Source organism: Pristis pectinata, chromosome 22 (genome assembly GCF_009764475.1).
Source record: "Pristis pectinata isolate sPriPec2 chromosome 22, sPriPec2.1.pri, whole genome shotgun sequence".
NCBI classification, from domain to species: domain Eukaryota; kingdom Metazoa; phylum Chordata; class Chondrichthyes; order Rhinopristiformes; family Pristidae; genus Pristis; species Pristis pectinata.
The window spans coordinates 35,485,929-35,508,896 of NC_067426.1; the positions used below are offsets into that span (position 1 = coordinate 35,485,929).

General features: G+C 43.2%; 2 protein-coding genes across 5 annotated transcripts in view; both read right to left on the minus strand.

Annotated features, from left to right (window-relative positions):
- adgrb2 (adhesion G protein-coupled receptor B2) overlaps window positions 1–22,968 on the minus strand; it is an 898,475-nt gene that overhangs the window by 436,793 nt on the left and 438,714 nt on the right. For all 4 annotated transcript variants that reach the window (XM_052036166.1, XM_052036168.1, XM_052036167.1 and 1 more), the window contains 2 exons: window positions 13,301–13,402; window positions 4,822–4,928 (listed from right to left, as the gene is read on the minus strand). In XM_052036166.1, coding sequence (XP_051892126.1) covers window positions 4,822–4,928; window positions 13,301–13,402 — 209 coding nt within the window. The remainder of the gene's footprint in view (window positions 1–4,821; window positions 4,929–13,300; window positions 13,403–22,968) is intronic.
- Window positions 15,321–22,968, minus strand: part of LOC127581629 (uncharacterized) — a 28,291-nt gene continuing 20,643 nt past the window's right edge. Inside the window, exon 2 of the mRNA XM_052036164.1 lies at window positions 15,321–21,199. Coding sequence (XP_051892124.1) covers window positions 16,149–20,906 — 4,758 coding nt within the window. The 5' untranslated portion in view covers window positions 20,907–21,199 and the 3' untranslated portion in view covers window positions 15,321–16,148. The remainder of the gene's footprint in view (window positions 21,200–22,968) is intronic.

Genomic DNA, 22,968 nt, shown 5'->3' on the forward strand with positions numbered 1-22,968 from the left:
TTGGGATTTCCTTTTTGAAGGAAAATGTACCATGGGGATGTGGTCGATATTCAGGGATCATGCAGGATGTTAGAGATAAATATGTCCCGGTGAGGCAGAGAAGGAATGGCAGGGTGAAGGAACCGTGGGTGACGAGAGAGGTGGAACGACTTGTTAGGGAGAAGAAGGTAACATACGTGAGGTATAAGCAGCAAGGTTCAGACAGGGCCCGTGAGGAATATAGGGTAGCGAGGAAGGAACTTAAGAAAGGGCTGAGGAGAGCTAGAAGGGGACATGAAAAGGCTTTGGCTAGTAGGGTTAAGGAAAATGCCAAGGCCTTTTTCAAGTACGTGAAGGGTAGGAGGATGGCTAGGGTGAAGGTAGGTCCGATTAAGGACAAAGGTGGGAGAATTTGCCTGGAGGTGGCAGAAGTGGGAGAAGTTCTCAATGAGTACTTCTCTTCGGTATTCACCAGGGAGAGGGGTCTTGATGATGCGGAAGGGAGTGCTGGTAGGGGTAATGTTCTCGAGGTTGTTGATATCAAGAGAGGATGTGTTGAAGTTGTTAAATAATATTAAGACAGATAAATCTCCGGGGCCTGACAGGATTTTCCCCAGGCTGCTTCGAGAGGCTAGGGAGGAGATTTCTGAACCGCTGGTAAGGATCTTTGAGTCCTCGTTGTCTACGGGGGTGGTGCCGGAGGATTGGAGGATTGCAAATGTGGTCCCCTTGTTCAAAAAAGGTAATAGGGATAGGCCAGGGAATTATAGACCGGTGAGTCTCACGTCTGTGGTGGGTAAGCTGTTAGAAAGGATTCTAAGGGATAGGATTTATGAACACCTAGAGAATCATGGACTGATTAGGGACAGCCAGCATGGCTTTGTGAAGGGAAGATCTTGCCTGATAGAGTTCTTTGAGGAGGTGACCAGGAAGATTGATGAGGGCAGTGTGGTGGATGTGGTTTACATGGATTTTAGTAAGGTGTTTGATAAGGTTCCTCATGGTAGGCTTCTTCAGAAGGTCAGAGGCCGAGGGATCCAAGGAAGCTTGGCTGTGTGGATTAGGAATTGGCTTGCATGTAGAAAGCAGGGGGTTGTGGTGGAGGGAGTGCCCTCGGATTGGAAGGCAGTGACTAGTGGTGTCCCGCAGGGATCGGTTCTGGGACCTCTACTTTTTGTGATATTTATAGATGACTTAGATGAGGGGGTGGAGGGCTGGGTTAGTAAGTTTGCAGACGACACTAAGATAGGCGGTGTTGTGGATAGTGTGGAGGGCTGTCGGAGCTTACAGAGGGATATTGATAGGATGCAGAGCTGGGCTGACAAGTGCCAGATGGAGTTCAATCTGGAGAAGTGTGAGGTGGTACACTTTGGAAGGACAAACTGCAGGGCAGAGTACAGGGTAAACGGCAAGGTACTTGGCAGTGTGGAGGAGCAGAGGGATCTGGGGGTTCATATTCACAGTTCGTTGAAAGTTGCCTCACAGGTGGAAAGAGCAGTTAAGAAGGCCAATGGGATGTTGGCTTTCATAAGTCGTGGGATTGAGTTTAAGAGCCGTGAGGTTATGATGCAGCTTTACAAAACTCTAGTTAGGCCACATTTAGAGTACTGTGTTCAGTTCTGGTCGCCTCATTATAGGAAGGATGTGGAGGCATTGGAGAGGGTGCAGAGGAGATTTACCAGGATGCTGCCTGGATTGGAGGGTATTGAATATGAGGAGAGGCTTAAGGTGCTGGGGCTTTATTCACTGGAAAGGAGGAGGATGAGAGGAGACATGATAGAGGTATATAAAATATTGAGAGGAATAGATAGAGTAGACAGTCAGCGCCTCCTTCCCAGGGCACCAATGCTTAAGACGAGAGGTCATGGCTTTAAGGTGATGGGTGGGAGGTTCAGGGGAGATGTCAGAGGGAGGTTTTTCACCCAAAGAGTGGTTGGTGCATGGAATGCATTGCCTGGGGTGGTGGTGGAGGCAGATACATTGAACAGGTTCAAGAGCTTGTTGGATAGGCATATGGAGGAACGTGAGATAGAGGGATATGCGGGAGGAAGGGGTTAGGTAGTGTGAGGGTGGTCTGATGGACGGCACGACACGGTGGGCCGAAGGGCCTGTTTTGTGCTGTATGGTTCTATGGTTCTACTCTTGCCTTCATTACTCTCTCGCTAGATTTATAAAATGCCTAGGGGTTTTCCTTAACCTTGTCTGCCATAGATATTTCATGGCCACTCTTTGTTCTCTTAATTTCCTTTTTAACTGTCCCCTGCACTTTCGATACACTTGATGGGCATTGACTATTTTCAGTACTCCATACCTGCCTATGTTTTATTTTCATCAAACCCTAAATATCTCTTGACATCCAGGATTCCCTGGATTCCTTAACTTTTACCCTTATAGGAACATATTGGCCCTAAGCTTTCACTATTTATGATTGAAAGGCTCCCACTTGCCACATGTTGATTTACCTGCAAGTAGTTGCTCCCTGTCCATTTTTGTCAGGTCCCGTCTTATGATATTGAAATCAACCTTCCCTCAATTCAGAATCTTAATTTCTGGACCAACTTTACCCTTTTCCAAAACTATCTCAAAACATGCAGAATTATGGTCTCCATCCCCAAAATGCTTTCTCACTGACACTTCAACCACTCACCTACTTTCATTCACTAAAATTACATCCAACACTGATCCTTCTCTGTTAGGACTATGTACATACTGGCTCTCCTGGATGCAGTTCCACCTCCTCTAAGCTTTTCACAATACGGTGATCCCACTTAATACTGGGGCAGTTGAAATTCCATACTACTATAACCCTTTGGCTTTGTATACATATCTCCCCCTTTATCTCTCACTGACTATTGGGAGGCCTGTAGTATACCCCTGACAAGTGATTGTTACTTCTTTATAACTAAGCTCTACCCACATGGTATAACTTGAAGAACTTTCTTGGGCATAGTGCCTCATGACTGCAATGACTGTTTCATTTACTGATATTGCAATGCTATTTTGCTTCCTTTCCTTTCATGCCTGAAGTTCGTACGCCTGGAATGTTGATTTGCCAGTCCTGCCCTTCTTTCAACCATGTCTCTGTAATTGCAACAATACTTTATTCCCATGTGCTAATCAACACCGCAAGTTCATCAGCCTTATCAGTCAGGCATCAAAATAGATGCAGTTGAGCCTTCCATTCCTCCCTTTCACCTTTACTGCCCATACTTGCTCTGCCCACTGGACTGACTTTTTCTTCTATATTTGACTGTACCTACCTCCTAACTGTACTCTGTGCCCCAATGCACTGACAAACTAATTTAAATGCTCCCCAACAACCTTCCTGAAAGGCATTGGAGCCATTCTTGCTCAGATGCAACCAATCCTGGTTGTACAGCTTTCCCAGAGACATTTCCAATTATCCATAAACCTAAAGCCCTCACTCCCACAACATCCCTTCGGTTACTCATACAATTCCTCCCCCTTGTGACCAATGATATGCAAGAATGTCTTTATATTTCTCTGCTGTGGTTTATCAGCCATAGCCACCTTAATAAATGACGCTCCTTTCTCTGTCCTTTAGACATGCTAATTGTTTGGAAACCCAGAGATTTGGGTGGTTTTATTTGTTCCATCGTGTGCTCTAACTTGAGCACGTATCCCTCCTGTGCTGTCTTAATTCAGGTCAATAGCACCCAGTATTCAGTATTCCAATTCAGGCATAGTGTCTAAATTTTATAATTTCATTTACCAGCATTTCTGACACCATTTCTCATCAACTCACTTATTATAATATACTAGAAAACAATTTATAACTTAAATTGATAAAAGTGGTTCTTTATTCATGACCCAGCAGGAATCTTTATGGTGCTTTCTTTTCAACAGCCTTCTTCTGTAACCTTCTTCACCAAGCACTGTTGGAACCATTAACTGCATAATAAAACCCGAAAGTGGTGACTGTATTAAACGAACAATTATTGCCCATGGATGGATATTACATATGACTTCTTAAACTATTCCAGTAAAGCCCAATGTGAGCTCAAGGATGAGCTTCCATATATGTTTAATACAGTCCTCGGGAATCAATATAAAATTCCACAATTTCATGGAGCCTTTCCAGTTTGTGTCAGAACAGGCCAGCTCAACATAAAGTCATCCTTCTGTAACATTAACTCAGTTTTTTCTCTCTCCACAGATGCTCCTTGATTAGCTGAGTCTTATCAGCATTTTCTTTTATTTCACATTTCCAGTGATTGCTGTGCTCTGCATCTCGCAGTTCCAGGATGTTTTTTTTCTAACTGCCTTCATTCATCTTCCTCTATTTACATTCCTGCAGAAAGGTCAGTTATTCATTCGCCTCTTGTAGACAGCACCGAAAGCAATTTTCTCAGTGAGGCAAGTTTGGTCTCTACTCTTTCACAGACATTCTCTTTGTTCTCTCCATTCCTCCTGATCTCTGCAACTTGAAATAAACTTGCTTTTTCACTTTTCTAGTTCTGATGAAGGGCTATTGACCTGAAATGCTAACTCTGACCCAGCGAATTCTGTCTTTATTTCAGATTTTCAGAATTTGCATGCTTTTTTTTTGTTTTTCATTCAGCAATTTTCTTTCCTTGCAATGCATTTCTTGTTGTCATTTTGTGCCTTTGGAACTGCATTAGCAATCAGATCAAGACTAATTGAAAAGGATCTTATTGAACCCTTTTAGTAAGGAAGCTTTCAGCCAAGCAGACTGAACTAGATATGGATCAGGATTCTTATTATATGTTCTGAACCCAATACACAACCTAATGACTTGTATTATTCACACCTTTGGATTTCTCATTGATAAGAGTACGTAAAAGAAACGTTTGTACCTACCGATACATGTAGATGCCTGTAATCATGCGACACACATCTAGCAAAACTTGGTGGGCCCCAAAATGCAATTCCACGAGAATTTAATAAACATCTGCGGCTGGCTGAGCCTAAGCATCATGGAAATAAAAGAAGTAAACATAATATGATAACAGCATTCCTCCCTGTACATTCTTGTGTCCTGAAACTCCTTTCAGAAACCATATTATTTAAAGTTTGCAATTTAGTTCAATGCAATAATGAAAATCATAAAGAGCCAACTCATGGGTTGTCGTGACTGGTAGTGCAAAGCTAGAATAACTGGAGACCTATATTGATTGATATGCACCACTCGTCAGCTAGCCTTTTAGGTTAGCATAAAGTGGCATCAAACAAGAATGTATGCAATTTTATTTACATATTACAACATATTTAAATTCAGAAAGCCATTTAACCATCCTTACATCTCTGCTATATACAAGGTGTTTGCTTTTTACTCACATAAACTGCTCTAGAGAAAATCTTTGTAGGATGAAACTCAAAGGGTCAATGCCTTTTTTGAAATTTGTGCTTATATTCCATTTTTGCTCTTGCATTGTTTTTAATCATTTTGTTCCTATTTTCTCAGGAAATGCATTTAAAATATTTTGACTATACTTTATATTTAGGTCCAAACTGGAGAATGTGTATTCATCATAATAGTAAGAGATGTTTCTGTGTTTAAATATTGACTGTACATTATCTAGATATCTGACTATAATCAATGTAGGTATAAACCCCAGCAAATGAAGAAGCTTGGAAGAGTGAGCAAATATGGAAAAGGACACTTTCAAGATTCTTAAATTTTAGATTATATGCCCAAGTCTTTGGAATGATTGCTTGAAGCTATACACTCTTTCCTGATAGAAGCAACTGCCCCAGATAAAAATCTTTATATTTTGATAATCTTTATATTCATATTTTGCCTGGGTAGTCCACAACCCAATGGCATGAATATTGAGCTTTCCAATTTCAGGTAAAACACCCCTCCAATGCTTTTTTCCCCCTCCCCCCCCACCTCTCCTTCCAATCCTCCTCCGGTCCTCCCATTTTTGTCCACTTTCCCTCATACCCTCAGCCCCCCCAGCACCCATCTTCATCTCCCTTCCACTCCTGCTTCCATTCACCCACTACACACACACAGTACACTCCACCACCTCTCCCCTAATGGTCCCATTCTCAACTGCTTTTTACTTATCAGAGTCCAGGACTGGTGGCCCTTTGTGTTCCTGCTTATTTCCCTTCTGCAGCTGTCTCCAGTCTTCACACTCCCCTCCTCCAACCTTGCTCCATTTTTCTCCCTTTTCTTTTGTCTGCCTCCATCTATCATTCACCTGCCAGTGTCTCCCAACTGCACCCCTACTTCCGTCCCCTATCTGGCACTACCTGCCTGTTATCTTACACCCCTCCTTAGCCCACCAATCATTCCAGACCCCTTTCTCACCACTCCCCTTCTCCTCACTTTACTGGCCATCTCCCCTCTCCACTCTCAGTCCTGATGCAGGGATTTGGCTCGAAACGTTGACAATTCCTTTCTTCCCACAGATGCTGCTCAACCCAGTGAGTTCCTCTGGCAAACTGTTTGTTGCTCTTTATATTTTGAGTTATGTAAACAGTTCTGTCTCCCTCTCATTTGGAAGGAAACTTTAATATACATGGTGTAAAAGCATAAAAAGAGACATTGTGATAAACATAATTATCATCCAATGGCCCGTGTGATTGTTATGAATAAGATGACAGAATATATTGTCAAGTATAGTTTAGGGAAACAACTATTTTAAAATCATAAAATAAACAAACAATTTCTTTATTAGCACGGTGTGGCGACTCACCGTCTAGTCGGGCGAACCGGCTCGGCAGTCGGGTCGCGCGGCGTCGGAGCGACGAGGCCCAAGATGGCGGCGGGCCTCGTCTTTCCGAGCGACGGGAAGAACCCGCGCGCGGGAAAGTCCTGATGACGTAGGACTTACGTCATTGCCGGTTTTTTTGGGCGGGAGTTTTTCTCCCTTAAAGGGCCCGCACAAGGCGGGAAAATAAACCAGTTCTGTTTGGCAATCCTCCGAGTAGAGTCTTGTTTTATTCCGCGGTAGCAACCGCTACATTGGTGACCCCGACGGTCCAAACGGCTTTTGGACCCGCGAAATGGACGACAGCGCAGCAGCCAACGCAGTGGCCCTCAAACTGCCCACCTTTTGGACACTTCGGCCCAGCGTCTGGTTTGACCAGGCCGAAGCGCAATTCCACCTTTGGCAGATCACCTCCGACTCCACGAAGTACTACCATGTGGTTAGCTCTCTGGACCAGGAGACAGCCGCCCAGGTTGGGGACTTCATCCAGTCGCCTCCGGAGGCAGATAAGTACCCGGCTTTCAAAGATCTTTTGATCCGGACCTTCGGCCTCTCCCATCGTGAGCGCGCCACCCGCCTACTTCATCTGGATGGCCTGGGGGACAGATCCCCATCCGCCCTGATGAATGAGATGCTGGCATTGGCCGAGGGACACAAGCCATGCCTGATGTTCGAACAGGCCTTCCTCGAACAGCTCCCCGATGACATCCACTTGTTGTTAGCTGATGCCGACTTCAGCAACCCCCGTGAGGTGGCCGCCCGGGCAGATGTCCTGTGGAGGGCCAAGCGCGAGAGCGGTTCGTCCGTCAGTCAAATCACCAGGCCGCGAGCCCAACGACTGCCCTCACGGTAGACGCGTCCAACACCGCGGTGGGTAGGGTACTGGAACAGCTACTCGAAGGCCGCTGGCAACCCTTGGCATTTTTCAGCAAACACCTTAGACCGCCCGAACTGAAGTACAGCGCTTTTGATCGGGAACTTCTAGCGCTGTATCTGGCGGTCCGGCTTTTCCGATACTTTAATGAAGGCAGGCCTTTCACCGCTTTCACCGATCATAAGCCTCTGTCCTTTGCCTTCTCCAAAGTCTCCGATCCCTGGTCAGCTCGTCAGCAGAGACATTTATCCTACATTTCCGAGTTCACAACTGACATCCAACATGTCTCCGGAAAGGATAATGTCGTTGCTGATGCACTTTCCAGACCAACCATCCACAACCTATCCTTGGGTGTCGACTACACGGCCCTGGCTGACGCACAGCAAGCCGACGACGAACTGCCCAGCTACAGAACCGCAGTCTCGGGTCTGCAGCTCCGAGATTTCTGGGTTGGTCCAGGTCAGCGGACCCTACTTTGCGACGTTGCGACTGGTCAGCCCCGCCCTATTGTCCCTGCAGCCTGGCGGAGACGCGTTTTTGACTCGGTACATGGGTTGGCGCACCCGTCCATCCGATCTACTGTCCGACTGGTCGCCAGCAAGTTTGTCTGGCATGGCCTGCACAAACAGGTCAGTGAGTGGGCCAGGACTTGTCTGCACTGCCAGACGTCAAAAATCCAGCGACACACCAAGGTCCCACCACAGCAGTTCGAGCCTACCCGTAGGAGGTTCGACCACATACACGTCGACCTCGTGGGCCCTCTGCCGGTTTCAAGAGGAGCCCGGTACCTCCTTACCATCGTGGACCGGTTCACGAGGTGGCCTGAGGCAACCCCCCTGACTGACATCACAACTGATTCCTGCGCCTGAGCGCTGCTCACAACTTGGGTCTCACGTTTTGGCGTTCCGGCCCACATCACTTCAGACAGAGGCACCCAATTCACTTCCAGTCTCTGGGCTGCATTAGCGAACCTGCTAGGGACGCAGCTGCACACCACCACGGCCTACCATCCTCAATCAAACGGGTTGGTGGAACGTTTTCACCGCCATCTAAAATCGGCCTTGATGGCCCGCCTGAAGGGTCCTAACTGGGTTGACGAGCTGCCTTGGGTCCTGCTCGGCATACGCACTGCCCCCAAAGAAGACCTCCGCACTTCGTCAGCTGAGCTTGTATACGGGGCGCCACTAGTTGTCCCCGGGGATTTCATACCTGCCCTTCGGGACCAAGGGGAACAACCCCCAGCAGTCCTACAAAGACTGTGCGAGAAGCTCGGCGCCTTGGCCCCGATTCCCACCTCATGGCACGGTCAAGCCCCATCCTGCCAGCCCAAGGAACTACGGGACTGTAAGTTTGTTTTCGTTCGCAGGGGCACACCTCGGGCGCCATTGCAACGACCATATGAGGGACCGTTCCGAGTCATACGGAATAACGGATCCACTTTTATTTTGGACATTGGAGGCAGGGAACAGGTTTTCACGGCGGACCACCTCAAACCGGCCCATTTGGATCTGCAACAGCCTGTCGAGGTTGCCACGCCACGACGCAGAGGCCGCCCCCCTAAGCGGCGGCTGGCGCAGCCCACGGACCTTGGGGACTGTCTCGCCGGTTCTGGGGGGGGTTGTGTGGCGACTCACCGTCTAGTCGGGCGAACCAGCTCGGCAGTCGGGTCGCGCGGCGTCGGAGCGACGAGGCCCAAGATGGCGGCGGGCCTCGTCTTTCCGAGCGACGGGGAGAACCCGCACGCGGGAAAGTCCTGATGACGTAGGACTTACGTCATTGCCGGTTTTTTTGGGCGGGAGTTTTTCTCCCTTAAAGGGCCCGCACAAGGCGGGAAAATAAACCAGTTCTGTTTGGCAATCCTCCGAGTAGAGTCTTGTTTTATTCCGCGGTAGCAACCGCTACAACGGTTGATTATAACTTGTTCGCCAAGATGCAAATGAAACAGTTATTCAGCACTGAAATATCAGCCTTGCAGCACTCAACAGTAAAGGCCATTTGATTGTGTATGACATCAAGTTCTAAAGGTCAAATTAATGTTGTGTGGTGCTTATGGCCAGTGGAATAACTCATATTTGCCTCACATTTTCATTTGAGTTAGCTTAAAGTGTTTAACATAAACAGTCAAGACATTTTTTGAGTTTTCTGGGGACAATCCTCTTTTTGTATATTTTCAAGAAAGTTGCAAAGTAGACTGCTATTTTACTCTGGATTTTGCACCATTTCATTCAGAAGTAGATGTGCCAACTTTGATCCAGAATCTTGGAACTATTCAATGGTGAGGGAAGAGATGGGAATTCAGTGCTGTAACATAAGAAATAACAGCAGGTCATATGGTCCCTTGAGCCCACTCTGACATTCAACAAGATCTTTGGCCTCAACTTAATTTTCCTGCCACATCCACATAATGCTTGGTTGTGCTAATAGTGTAAACTTTAAATATATATATTTGCCAGCTTTCACAACTCTCTAGAACAGAGAATTCCAAACCCTCAGTTATTCCATATACTTCCAAATACATATTCCAAATACTTCCTCACCTTACTTATAATTGGTTGTGCACTCTTCCTGAGATCACATTTCCTGGTCTAGTCTCATTCGTAAGGTTTTCCTTTCCACAAAATCTACCTTCAAAATCTTATATTTCAATGAGGTCATCTCTCATTTTTCTAAACTCTGGGGATTATTCTGCCCAACCATTTCACACAAGACATCCTCCTCATCCTAAGAAGTATAAGATGCACCCTCTCCAGCACTATAACATCTTTCCTCCAGTGTGGTGACCAGAATAACATGCCACATTCCAGCTGTGTTCTGACCAATGTTTTATAAAGTTTGAGCATAAACTACCAATGCCCCAATTAATGAAGGCCAGCATCTTATATGCTTTCTTACTGTGTAATCTACCTGCACTGTCATTTTCAAGGATCTTTGGACTTGTATACACTCTGTTCTGAATATCCCTAATACCCTGCCATTCATGGTATATGTCCTAGCCTCATGTGTACTCCCAAAATGCACCATCTCTCATTTAGCTGGATTAAACTTCCATCTACCATTTCTCAGCCCAGTTCACCAACACATCAATATCACCCTGTAGCCTAAGACTACCCTCCACACTGTTGACAACTCCACCAATCTTCATGTCACTGCCATGTCACTGATCATTTCTTCTCCATCCACATCCAAATCATTCATGTATATGACAAACAGCAAAAATCCCAGTTTAGTTGTCAGGAAGAGGGAAGGCATCAATGATTGTCTAGGGAAAGAAGTTTATGACAGGAACTAAAGATGACATTTAGCCGTTCAAGTATATAATTGGACAAAATTTTTGCTCATGTGCTGTTGACTGGTGGACACATTAATGATAGTATAAAGATAGTACAGGAGAAGTGGTGGTAAAGTGAAGCTGAATGTCATGGTATCCATGTGAAAACTAGTGCCATGTTGCTGAGTGGTAGATGAGAAATGGAAAGTGCCCAGGGTCCTTGGGGGAAACGAGAGGGAATCATGCAGGTACAGTGAGAGAAGCTTTTGCTTTATATTTGATTCCTCATCGCTTCCTTGCTCCATCTGGCATTGCCACTCACCACTATCCTGATGCAATGCAATCGTACCTCCTTCAGCTCACAACATTCTCCACAAATATTCTCAAGCGTTTGCCAGTAACATTCATATACAATTGCCTAATTGTCAGGTGCACTAAATGGCCCTATTCCACTAGCTGTACACATGCCTCATGGAAAGAATTATCTAAAGATAGTCCACCACCATAAACTACTAGTAAACACTATCAGTAAAGAACAAGGTCATAGAAAAAGCACCATATCAGTGTCCCTGTCCCGAAAAGGCAGAATTCAGAACTTGTTGCTGCATGATGACAGCATCTATGTCACATGACTAAAACTTCTTTTGCTTTTCCTCCAGGGACTTCAGTCAAAGTACAACAACCTTTGGGTATTGATGTTAACATTTCCTCAGAGGAGCCAATTCTTTCTGAGGGTACAATACCACAGGATATGTGCTTATAAGATACGCAAAGTAGAGACAATGACTGTTGGCTCTATAAATTAGTTTGTTGGTATCCTACCCGCTGAATCACAATTCACAAGTGAGTAAGATCATAAGTGATGGTGGGGATTGCAGTGGAGATTCTGCATTAGAGGGTGCTATCCTCTCCAACTGCTGAACACAAATGCTGAACCTTTGGGGTGATCAGTGAAAAGGAACATGACAGAGGATCAGCAGAAAAATGTGGGAGATAATGAGAATTTATGCTTTCCCTGTTTCATCTTAGTGGTCATTGGACAGCTGATAGCTCACCTGCATTTGACAGTCAACCACATTGGTAAGTTTGGAGTCACATGCTGGCCAGCTAAGGACCTGGATTTCCTCCTCAGTGAACATAGCAAACCTGATGGGTTTTATGGCAATCCAATAGTTTGTGATTATAATTGCTAATGATGTGCTTCAAAAAAACCATCTGAATTTAAATTCCACAGCAGTCATTTTGGGATTTAAACTCATTGTTAGTCCTAGCCTCAAGATAACTTGCTGTAACTCATTGACTGTGTCCACTATACTGTAAATGGAGCCTGTGAGAGATAAACTGAATATTAAAGCTATTGGAATATCTCTTACATTAGTGGGGACAATGTGAGTGGCTGTTTTCTACGAGAGGCCTTATCCTCATCTTTCTCCTCTTCTTTACTGGAAACATTAGGAGCTTGTTCCTCTTCTGTCTCAGCCTTTTAAGACCCACCTTAAAGCCAACCCATTTGACCAAGCTTTAGCTGTCTGTACTTTTGTCCCTGTGAAGCAGTTTAAAGTTTTTATAATTCAATGGTGCTTTACAAATGCAAGTTGCATAACTGCATTGTTGTTGCTGCAAAGAACACCAATTGTCCTGCAAGGCTTTAACCAATTGGCAACAAAAATAAGTATTCCAGCAAAAGAGTTATCACAAAGGCTGGATTTAGAGATAAAATCAAAAAATTGCAGATTCTGGAAATCTGAAATAAAAACAGAAAATACTGGAAACACTCAGCAGGTCAGGCAACATCTGTGGAAAGATAAGCTTTCCAGGGTCAAAGACCTTCCATCAAGATTGACTTAGAATATTAACTCTTTCTCTTTCCATTGTTGGTGTCTGACCCGCTGAGTGTTTCCAGCATTTTCTGGTTTTATTTCTTGATTTAAAAAGAACACTGTGGCCAGGCATTATGGAGAGAATTGTGTAGTTTCTCAGCCAGTCAAGCTTGGTGACAACACTGTTGCAGGTGGCAGCTATGCTTACAATTGGAATTAAACTATCCTCCACTTTCAAGGGAAACTAAAAGGGTGAAAAGTTGCTGCACATTTTCCTCTGCATTTTAAACAGTTTCCAGAGTAAATTTACCCTGTTTTCTTTGCAATAAACTGCTTTCTGAGAGTCAAAGGCCCAATCCCTGTCTGATGCAGTGTATCACAAAGCAGGTTTCTAAGGCAGAAGAGGAAATAATTCAGGAGTATGTTCAAACTTAAGGTACAGTAAAAACAAAACTTCTGATGATAACTTTCACTTCAATTCATCAACTATCAAATTTTAATTTTTATTTTACAGCACTTTTAATGATAGTTAACTTGAATCTGCTAGCCTCTCCCTCACTTTACCAAAATGTTCGTATCTTCTGAGCTAAAATGATCCAATTGGTTTAAGAATTTTCTGAACAATTTCCTTGTAGAAAATTAATATGCATATTACCTGTTGCATTGGGAGGGCATTTGTTGTAAACAAGTTCCCCAGCTGCAGTCCTTTTCCAGGTCATTGTCATGATGTAGTCATCTCTACACATCTCATGGGGAGCTACAGGAAAGGCAAATGAGTTAGATAACTAACATTTTTGAAACGCAATTTGAAATGGAACTACATTATCAGTTTTCACTGTCAGAAATATCCATTTATTTTAAGCTGCCTTACAATTGAAATTTCAAAATGAAAGGCAATGAAATTCTGATCTTTGCTCAATCCTGACCATTTTTTAAATTATTTGCAGAATGATAGCCGTTGTAGAATAAAACTGGTTATATTTACTTTACGTTTTTGTAAGAGGTGAAAAAAATCAAAGTGTGCCTTCAAACTGGTTAAAAATTCAGCTGATGTATTACAGCTGACAAGCACCTTTATTCACCATTCAGTGCCACTTTAGTTTGATGCTCATCTGTTAATAAAGACCATAAGACCACAAGACATAGGAACAGAATTAGGCCATTCGGCCCATCAAGCCTGCTCTACCATACGATCATGGCTCATTTATTTTTCTCTCTCAACCCCATTCTTCTGCCTTCTCCCCATAACCTTTGGCACCCTTACTAATCAAGAACCTATCAACCTCCACTTTAAATATACCCAATGACTTGGCCTCCACAGCCGTCTGTGGCAATGAATTCCACAGATTCACTACCCTCTCACTAAAGAAATTCCTCCTCATAGTCAGAGAGCACTACAGCACAGAAATAGGCCCTGCAGACCATCTACTCCATGCCAGCCTGGTTTTCTGCCTAGTCCCATCTACCTGCACCCGGAGTAAAGCTCTCCGCACCTCCCTCATCCATGCACCAATCCAAACTTCTCTTTAATGTTACAATTGAACCCGCATCCACCACTTCCGCTGGCAGCTCATTCCACACATGCACCACCCTCTGAGTGAAGTAGTTCCCCCTGTGATTCCCCTTAAATATTTCACCTTTCACCCTGAACCTATAACCTGAGGGGAAAAAGCCTGCATGCATTCACCCGAACTATACCCTTCATAATTTTGTATACCTCTATAAGATCTCCCCTCATTCTCCTGTGCTCCGGGGAATAAAGCCCAAACTTATTCAACCCTTCCCTATAACTCAAGTCCCAGCAACATCCCTGTAAATTTTCTCTGCACTCATTCAAGCTTACTGATATCTTTCCTGTAGGTAGGTGACCAGAACTCAACACAATACTCTAAGTCTGGCCTCACCAACATCTTATACAACTTCAACATAACATTCTAACTCCTGTACTCAGTGCCCTGATTTATGAAGGCCAATGTGCTAAAAGGTCTCTTTACGACCCTATCTACCTGTGATGCCACTTTCAAGAAATTATGGATCTGTATTCCCAGGTCCCTTTGTTCTACCGCACACCTCAGTGCCCTACCACACACTGTGTAAGTCCTACCCTGGTTTGTCCTCCCAAAGTGCATCACCTCACATTTGTCTGCATTAAATTCCATCTGCTATTTTTTAGCCCATTTTCCCAGCTGGCGCAGATCACTTTGCAAGCTTTGATAGCCTTCCTCGCTGTCCCCAATCTTGGTGTCATCTGCAAATTTGCTGATTCAGTTTACCACATTATTATCTACATCATTAATGTAGATGATAAACAACAACAGGCCCAGCACTGATCGCTGCAGCGCACCACTAGTCACAGGCCTCCAATCAGAGGGCCAACCATCTACTACCACTCTCTGGCTTCTCTCACTAAGCCAACATTGAATCCAATTGACTACTTCATCCTGAATTCCAAGCGACTTAACCTTCTGGACCAGCTTCCCATGCGGGACCTCGTCAAAGACCTTGCTAAAGTCCATGTAAACAACATCCACTACCTTTCCCTGATCAACCTTCCTGGTAACCTCCTCAAAAAACTCTATAAGACTGGTTAGACATGACCTGCCACGCACAAAGCCGTGTTCACTATCCCTAATCCGACCCTGTCTAACCAAATACTTGTATATCCTGTGTCATGAACCAGCAACAAAAGAAACACACTGAGCATGTTTCAGTGTTAAAAACTATTTTATTAATCACTACTATTGATAATACGTAAAATAAAAGTAAAAATGTTAGTATGTTAGAATTCAAGAATGTTAAACCTCGAACGTTAACCCCAAAACTAAACTCTTCGTGTGTGTGTGTGTGACAAAGTCCAAAACTCCCAGTTCCTGAATGGTTCTTAAAGTTCAGTTCCGCAAGCCATAAGGTGAAACATGGGCAAGGGCTTCTTCAACAACTACCGTTGTCTGAAGATAAGATGTAGATGTAGAAAAACATAGAGAGAGAGTACATACGAAATCCAAATGTTCCACGATGGAACCCAAACGACACTTCAGTGTTTACTCGGTAGTGACTTCCTCACCCCGAAAAGCATCCGAACCGTGGTCGTCCACATACAAATACCTGTTTCCTTCTACAGGTCAGCAACAAAGTGAACTCCACCGGATTACTTCCAACTTCCATACATGGATTTCAGTGGCAAACACAGTTATTGTTTCTCATCCATCGATAGAGAAAACAAGCAGGCTGGTGTCTCTCTCCCTTCTCTCTCTCTCCTTCTTCTTCTTCTGACTTCTTCAACGTCATTACGTCCTTTATCTTCTATTGACGTAAGCACGCCCCACACACACATACACACACACTCTCTATCTTAAAGGGACTTTCACTGAGTCCATAACACCTCCCACCAAAAAAAAAATTTTCCCAAGAAAATTTTAACCGCGCATACAGTTAGTAATGTTAATAATTATCATGTTACACAACTACAGACTATCAGATTAGTATAGATACATGTTTCCCATTTAACATCGGGAAAGACAATCAGCAATCACATTATCTTTGCCTTTAATGTGAGTTATCATGAGATCAAACTCTTGCAAAATTAAACTCCAGTTTAACAGCCTTCTGTTCTTGTTTTTGACTCGGCTCAGAAACACCAATGGGTTATGATCTGTATATACAGTCAATGGTTTCTGAGCGGTGCAAACATATACACTGAAATGTTGCAAGGCTAAAACAAGCGACAGTAATTCTTTCTCTATGGTGGAATAATTCTTTTGATGCTCATTAAATTTCTTTGAAAAGTAAGCTACAGGATGGTCAATATCATCAAGGTCACCCTTCTGCAACAACACAGCTCCTGCAGCTTCATCACTGACATCTACTGCTAATGAAAATGGCTTTTCAAAGTCAGGTGTTCTGAGCACAGGATGGTAGCATAAAATGGCTTTCAGCTTCTCAAATGCTTCTTGACAAGAATCTGTCCAAACAAACTTTACTCCCTTCTTCAGAAGATTAGTTAGGGGAAGAGCAATATCAGCAAAACTTTTACAAAATTTTCGATAATATCCAACCATTCCCAAAAATCTTCTAACAGTCCTCGTACCTGTGGGAATAGGGAACTCAGATATTGCTTGAACTTTTGCCTGAACAGGAGCTTGCTTGCCTTGACCTACAACATAACCAAGATACGTCACAGTGGCATGGCCAAATTCACTTTTAGCCAAGTTAACTGTAAGGTTAGCCTTGGAAAGTCTTTCAAACAACCTTTCTAACGCAGAGATGTGATCTTCCCAAGTATCATTCCCAGTCACTAAGTCGTCAATGTAGGCATCTGTATGTTTTAACCCATGAATCACTGAATTAATCATTCTTTGAAATGTTGCCGGAGCATTTTTCATTCCAAATGGCAAAACATTGTATTCATACAATCCAGAAGGGGTTACAAAGGCTGAAATTTCCCTTCCTCTATCTGTTAATGGAACACACCAGTACCCTTTTAATAGGTCAATCTTTGTAAGAAATTTTGCCTTTCCCACTCTGTCTATGCAATCATCCACCCTAGGAATAGGGTAAGCATCTGACTTTGTTACAGCATTCACTTTCCTGTAATCTGTGCAAAATCTAACAGTTCCATCAGGTTTAGGTACAATAACACAGGGCGAACTCCAATTTGAAGTAGAATGTCTAATAATATCATTTTCCAACATGTATTTTATTTCCTGATCAACAAGTTTACTTTTTTCCACATTCATTCGATATGGGTGTTGTTTGATTGGTTTTGCATCCCCAACATCAACATCATGGGTAATTATCGATGTTCTGTTTGGAACATCTGGGAACAGATTTTTAAATTTTAAAATTAATTCTCTCATCTGTTGTTTTTGTGAAACTTGTAAATGGTCCAACTTCGTTTCAAGGTTCTCCATGATATTTTGGTTTTTCAGTTTCGATGGAACAATATTTGGTCTAAATTGGCCTTCCTCAACATCAACATCAGGCATTCTAGAAACAACCTTTTCACCATCCACCAAGGCCACAACTGAATCCCTCTCATAATAAGGTTTTAGCATGTTTACATGACAGAGTTGTGTTTTCTTGCGTCTATCTGGTGTTTTGATTATATATGTTAGATCAGTCACTCGAGATTCAATAACATAGGGTCCAGAAAAGCGAGCTTGCAAGGGATTATTTTGGCTAGGGAAAAATACCAACACCTTTTGCCCCACTGCGAATGTCCTAGGCCGAGCACGTCTATCAAAATATGTCTTCATTCTTATCTGGCTTGTTTTCAAATTCTCTCTCGCTAGCTGGCAGACTCTCTCCAACCGAGTTTTAAATTTTTGGACATAGTCCAACAGACTCAAGTGAACTTCCTCATTAACCCATTGCTCTCTCAACAACTCCAAAGGTCCTCTCACCCTATGTCCAAACACAAGCTCAAACGGACTAAATCCGATTGACTCCTGGATCGATTCTCTAACGGCAAACAAAAGTAAATGGATACCTTCGTCCCAATCCTTGGTGTTTTCAAAGCAATAAGTCTTCAGCATATTTTTGAGAGTAGAATGAAATCTCTCCAGAGCTCCTTGAGATTCTGGGTGATATGCAGATGATACAATCTGCTTTGCTCCCAGCTCATAGACTATTTGTTGAAAAATTTTTGACATAAAATTACTACCTTGATCAGATTGGATTTCTTTTGGCAAACCAAACAAGGTAAAAAATTTTACAAGAGCCTTTGACACCGTCTTGGCCTTAATATTTCTAAGGGGTATTGCCTCTGGAAATCTAGAAGTGGCACACATGATGGTTAACAAATACTGATTTCCAGTCTTAGACTTTGGTAAGGGGCCAACACAGTCCACAATCACCTTCGAAAAGGGTTCACCAAAAGCAGGAATTGGTTTCAAAGGAGCCACAGGGGGTTTTTGATTTGGTTTACCTACCATCTGACATGTGTGGCAGGTTCGACAAAACATCACCACATCTTTTCTCAAACCAGGCCAATAGAATTGTTTCAAGATCTTCCCTACAGTTTTATTCACACCAAAATGACCACCCAAAGGCATACTATGGGCCAGGTTTAAAATCTCATCCCTATAAACTTTTGGAACAACAACCTGATGAATAACTTCCCATTCCTCAGTAACAGGAACATGAGGAGGTCTCCATTTCCTCATTAACACTCCATTTTTGACATAGTATCCAGTTGGCACCTTTTCAATCTCCTCACATGAGAGTGCTTTTTCTTTCAATTCTGTCAACTCAGGGTCCTTTGTCTGTTCCACCATAAAATCCTTCCTCGACAAAGACAAATCTTTAAATTCAGGCTCACTGTAAGGATGTTGATCCTCCAGTGAAGACAGAAAAGTCTCAGATAAGGCATCAAAATTTTCTTCCTGTTTAGGACTGTCACAAGGAACTACATCAGACTGCACCGGACTGTCTGTCTTGGCTAATTCTTTAGCTCTAGCTCGAGTCACCGCACATGATGGGTAAACATCTGAATCATCCTCAGACTCATCAATCCTTGGTTTGGTTGTTAACCGTACCACAGGATCACTTTCTCCATTTGCAAGGTCATTTCCCAATAACAAAGAAACTCCTTCCACTGGCAAACTAGGTCTTATCCCTATCTCGACTGGTCCTTCTACGAACTTTGACTTTAAAATCACCCTGTGAAAAGGGACAGACATGGTCTCACCTGTAACGCCTCGTACTAGATTTACTTCACCAGTGTCACTTTCTTCACCAAAATTTAAAACACTGTCCAGCAAGAGAGATTGACTAGCCCCAGTATCTCTAAGAATTTTCACTGGCACCTGGGGTGACTCATCATTCAGTGAAACAAAACCCTCTGATACATACGAACGGAATTCCTTTCTCACCTCCTCCAACTTTTCCGCTTTTCCCTCTTGCAAGGACTGATCTTTAACAGCATCTCCTAAACCTTTTTGATTTTTAATTGCCTGAAAGCAAGCATTGGGCCCAGCTTCCTTCTTTTTCTTCAAAAAGGCACAATTAGATATCACGTGGCCAGGTTTCCTACAGTAATAACAAGTACGCTCAACAGGTTTCTCCAGCCCTGGCTTCTTTTCATCTTTTCCTTTTTGATTACCTCCCAATTTAATCTCTGGTTTACCTGGATTGTCTTTGTAACTCTTTTGAAAGGTTTTAGGTTGTCCCCATTTGGATTTATGGGTTAAAGCATAATCATCTGCCAACCTAGCAGTTTCTTGTAAAGTTTCCACTGCCTTTTCATTTAAATATGTTGTTAATTCAGCTGGAACACATCTTTTAAAGTCTTCCACCAGTATCAATTCTGTCAATTTATCATAATCCCCATCTACATTTTTAGCCAGGCACCATCGTTCAAAACATATTCTCTTTCCATTGGCAAATTCCATATAAGTCTGATCTGCAGATTTCCTCAAGTCTCTGAATTTTTGTCTATAAGCCTCAGGGACCAATTCATAGGCCTTCAAAATAGCTTGTTTTACCTTGGTATAATCAGCTGCATCCTCAACAGACAAAGCAGAATAAGCTTTTTGAGCTTTACCTTTAATCACACTCTGTACCATAAGAGCCCATCCTTTCCTTGGCCAGTTTGAACTCACAGCAACCTTTTCAAAATGTTGGAAATACTGATCAACCTGATCTTCTTCAAACGGAGGGACTAATCGAACCTCCCTGCTGGCTGAAAAACCATCATCAGAATCAGATTCCGAACTCCTACGCTTCATTTGTAACTCATGCTGCCTCTTTTTCTCCTCGTTATCCAGCTCCATCCTCTTCAATTCCATCTGCTTCATTGCTAGATCAGCCTCTATCTTCATCTGAGTTAGCTTTTGTTCAGTCTCTAATTTCTTTTGTTCGGCCTCTAATCTCTTTTCCTCTCGTTCAGCTTCTATCTTTAACTGGGTTTGCTCTCGTTCAGCTTCTATCTTTAACTGGGTTTGCTCTCGTTCGGCCTCTAATCTCTTTTGCTCTCGTTCAGCTTCTAATTTATTTTGTTCTCGTTCAGCCTCTATCTTTGCCAGCTGCACCTGTGCCTCAGAAATTGCTATTTCACTGCCAGGAAACTGTTTTAACACTTCCTTCTCAAACACCTTCTTTTCCACATAATGGCCAGCTATCAGTCTCTGAATATCTGCCTTTCTCATAGACTGCTTTACTTCTGTAAGGTTTAGCCTTGTAGCAATCTTTATCAAATCATCCTTTTTCGCCACCTCCAATCCCTTTTGGGTTGGTGACTCCAAAAATGCCTTAATATCCATTGCTGCTGGTTTCCACACACACAAGCCAATTAAAAAGAATTTATCAGACCTCCCTCAAAAATCTTTGGATTGAATCTCGAACAAATTTCGTCAATCTGGGGTACAATCCCAGACGACACTCGTTAACCTTGGGAACTATCCCGGACGAGCCCCCAATTTTGTCATGAACCAGCAACAAAAGAAACACACTGAGCATGTTTCAGTGTTAAAAACTATTTTATTAATCACTACTATTGATAATACGTAAAATAAAAGTAAAAATGTTAGTATGTTAGAATTCAAGAATGTTAAACCTCGAACGTTAACCCCAAAACTAAACTCTTCGTGTGTGTGTGTGTGACAAAGTCCAAAACTCCCAGTTCCTGAATGGTTCTTAAAGTTCAGTTCCGCAAGCCATAAGGTGAAACATGGGCAAGGGCTTCTTCAACAACTACCGTTGTCTGAAGATAAGATGTAGATGTAGAAAAACATAGAGAGAGAGTACATACGAAATCCAAATGTTCCACGATGGAACCCAAACGACACTTCAGTGTTTACTCGGTAGTGACTTCCTCACCCCGAAAAGCATCCGAACCGTGGTCGTCCACATACAAATACCTGTTTCCTTCTACAGGTCAGCAACAAAGTGAACTCCACCGGATTACTTCCAACTTCCATACATGGATTTCAGTGGCAAACACAGTTATTGTTTCTCATCCATCGATAGAGAAAACAAGCAGGCTGGTGTCTCTCTCCCTTCTCTCTCTCTCCTTCTTCTTCTTCTGACTTCTTCAACGTCATTACGTCCTTTATCTTCTATTGACGTAAGCACGCCCCACACACACATACACACACACTCTCTATCTTAAAGGGACTTTCACTGAGTCCATAACACCTGTCCCTCAGAATACCTTCCAATATTTTACCTATGACTGATGTGAGGCTCACCGGCCCATAATTTCCCGTCTTATTCTTAGAGCCTTTCTTAAATAATGGAACAAATCATCTCTGTTCTAAAGGGGTGTCCTTCTATTCTGAAGCTGTGCCCCTTACTTTTATATTCTAGTCCTCTTGAAATGAATGCTAACATTGCATTTGCCTTCCTTATCACCAACTCAACCTGCAAGTTAACTTTTAGGAAATCCTGCACTAGAACTCCCAAGTCCCTTTGCACCTCCGATTTCTGAATTTGCTCCCCATTTAGAAAATAGTCGACGCCTTTATTCCTTCTACCAAAGTGTATGACCATACACTTCCCTCCACTGTATTCCATCTGCCACTTCTTTGCCCATTCTCCCAACCTGTCCAAGTCCTTCTGCGGACTCCCTGCTTCCTTCACACAATCTGCCCGTCCACCTATCTTTCTATCATCCATAAGCTTGGCCACTAAGCCATCAATTCCGTCGTCCAGATCACTGACATATGATATGAAAGGTAGTGGACCCAACATCGATCCCTGAGGAACACCACATGTCACTGGCAGCCAAACAGAAAAGGTCCCCTTTATTCCTACGCTTTGTCTTCTGCCAGTCAGCCAATCTTCTATCCGTGCTACTACCTGTCCTGTAATATCATCTGCTCCTATCTTGTTTTTCAGCCTCATGTGCAGCACCTTGTCAAAGGCCTGAAAATCCAAGTAAACAACATCCACTGACTCTTCCTTGTCTATCCTGCCAATTACATCTTCAAAGAATTCCAACAGATTTGTCAAGCAAGATCTCCCCTTAAGGAAACCATGCTGACTTCAGCCTATTTTATCATGAGCTTCCAAGTACCTGAAAACTCATCCTTAATAATGGACTCTAACATCTAACCAACCACTGAAGTCAGGCTAACCAACCTATAATGTCCCGTCTTTTTCCTCCCTCCCTTCTTAGAGAGGGGAGTGACATTTGCGATCTTCCAGTCCTCTGGAACCATTCTTGAATCTAGTGATTTTTGAAAGATCACCACTAGTGCCTCCACAATCTCTTCCTCTTTTAGAACTCTGAGGTGTAGTCCATCTGGTCCAGGTGACTTATCCACCTTCAGATCTTTCAGTTTCCCAAGCACCTTCTCCTTAGTAGTAGCGATTACACTCACT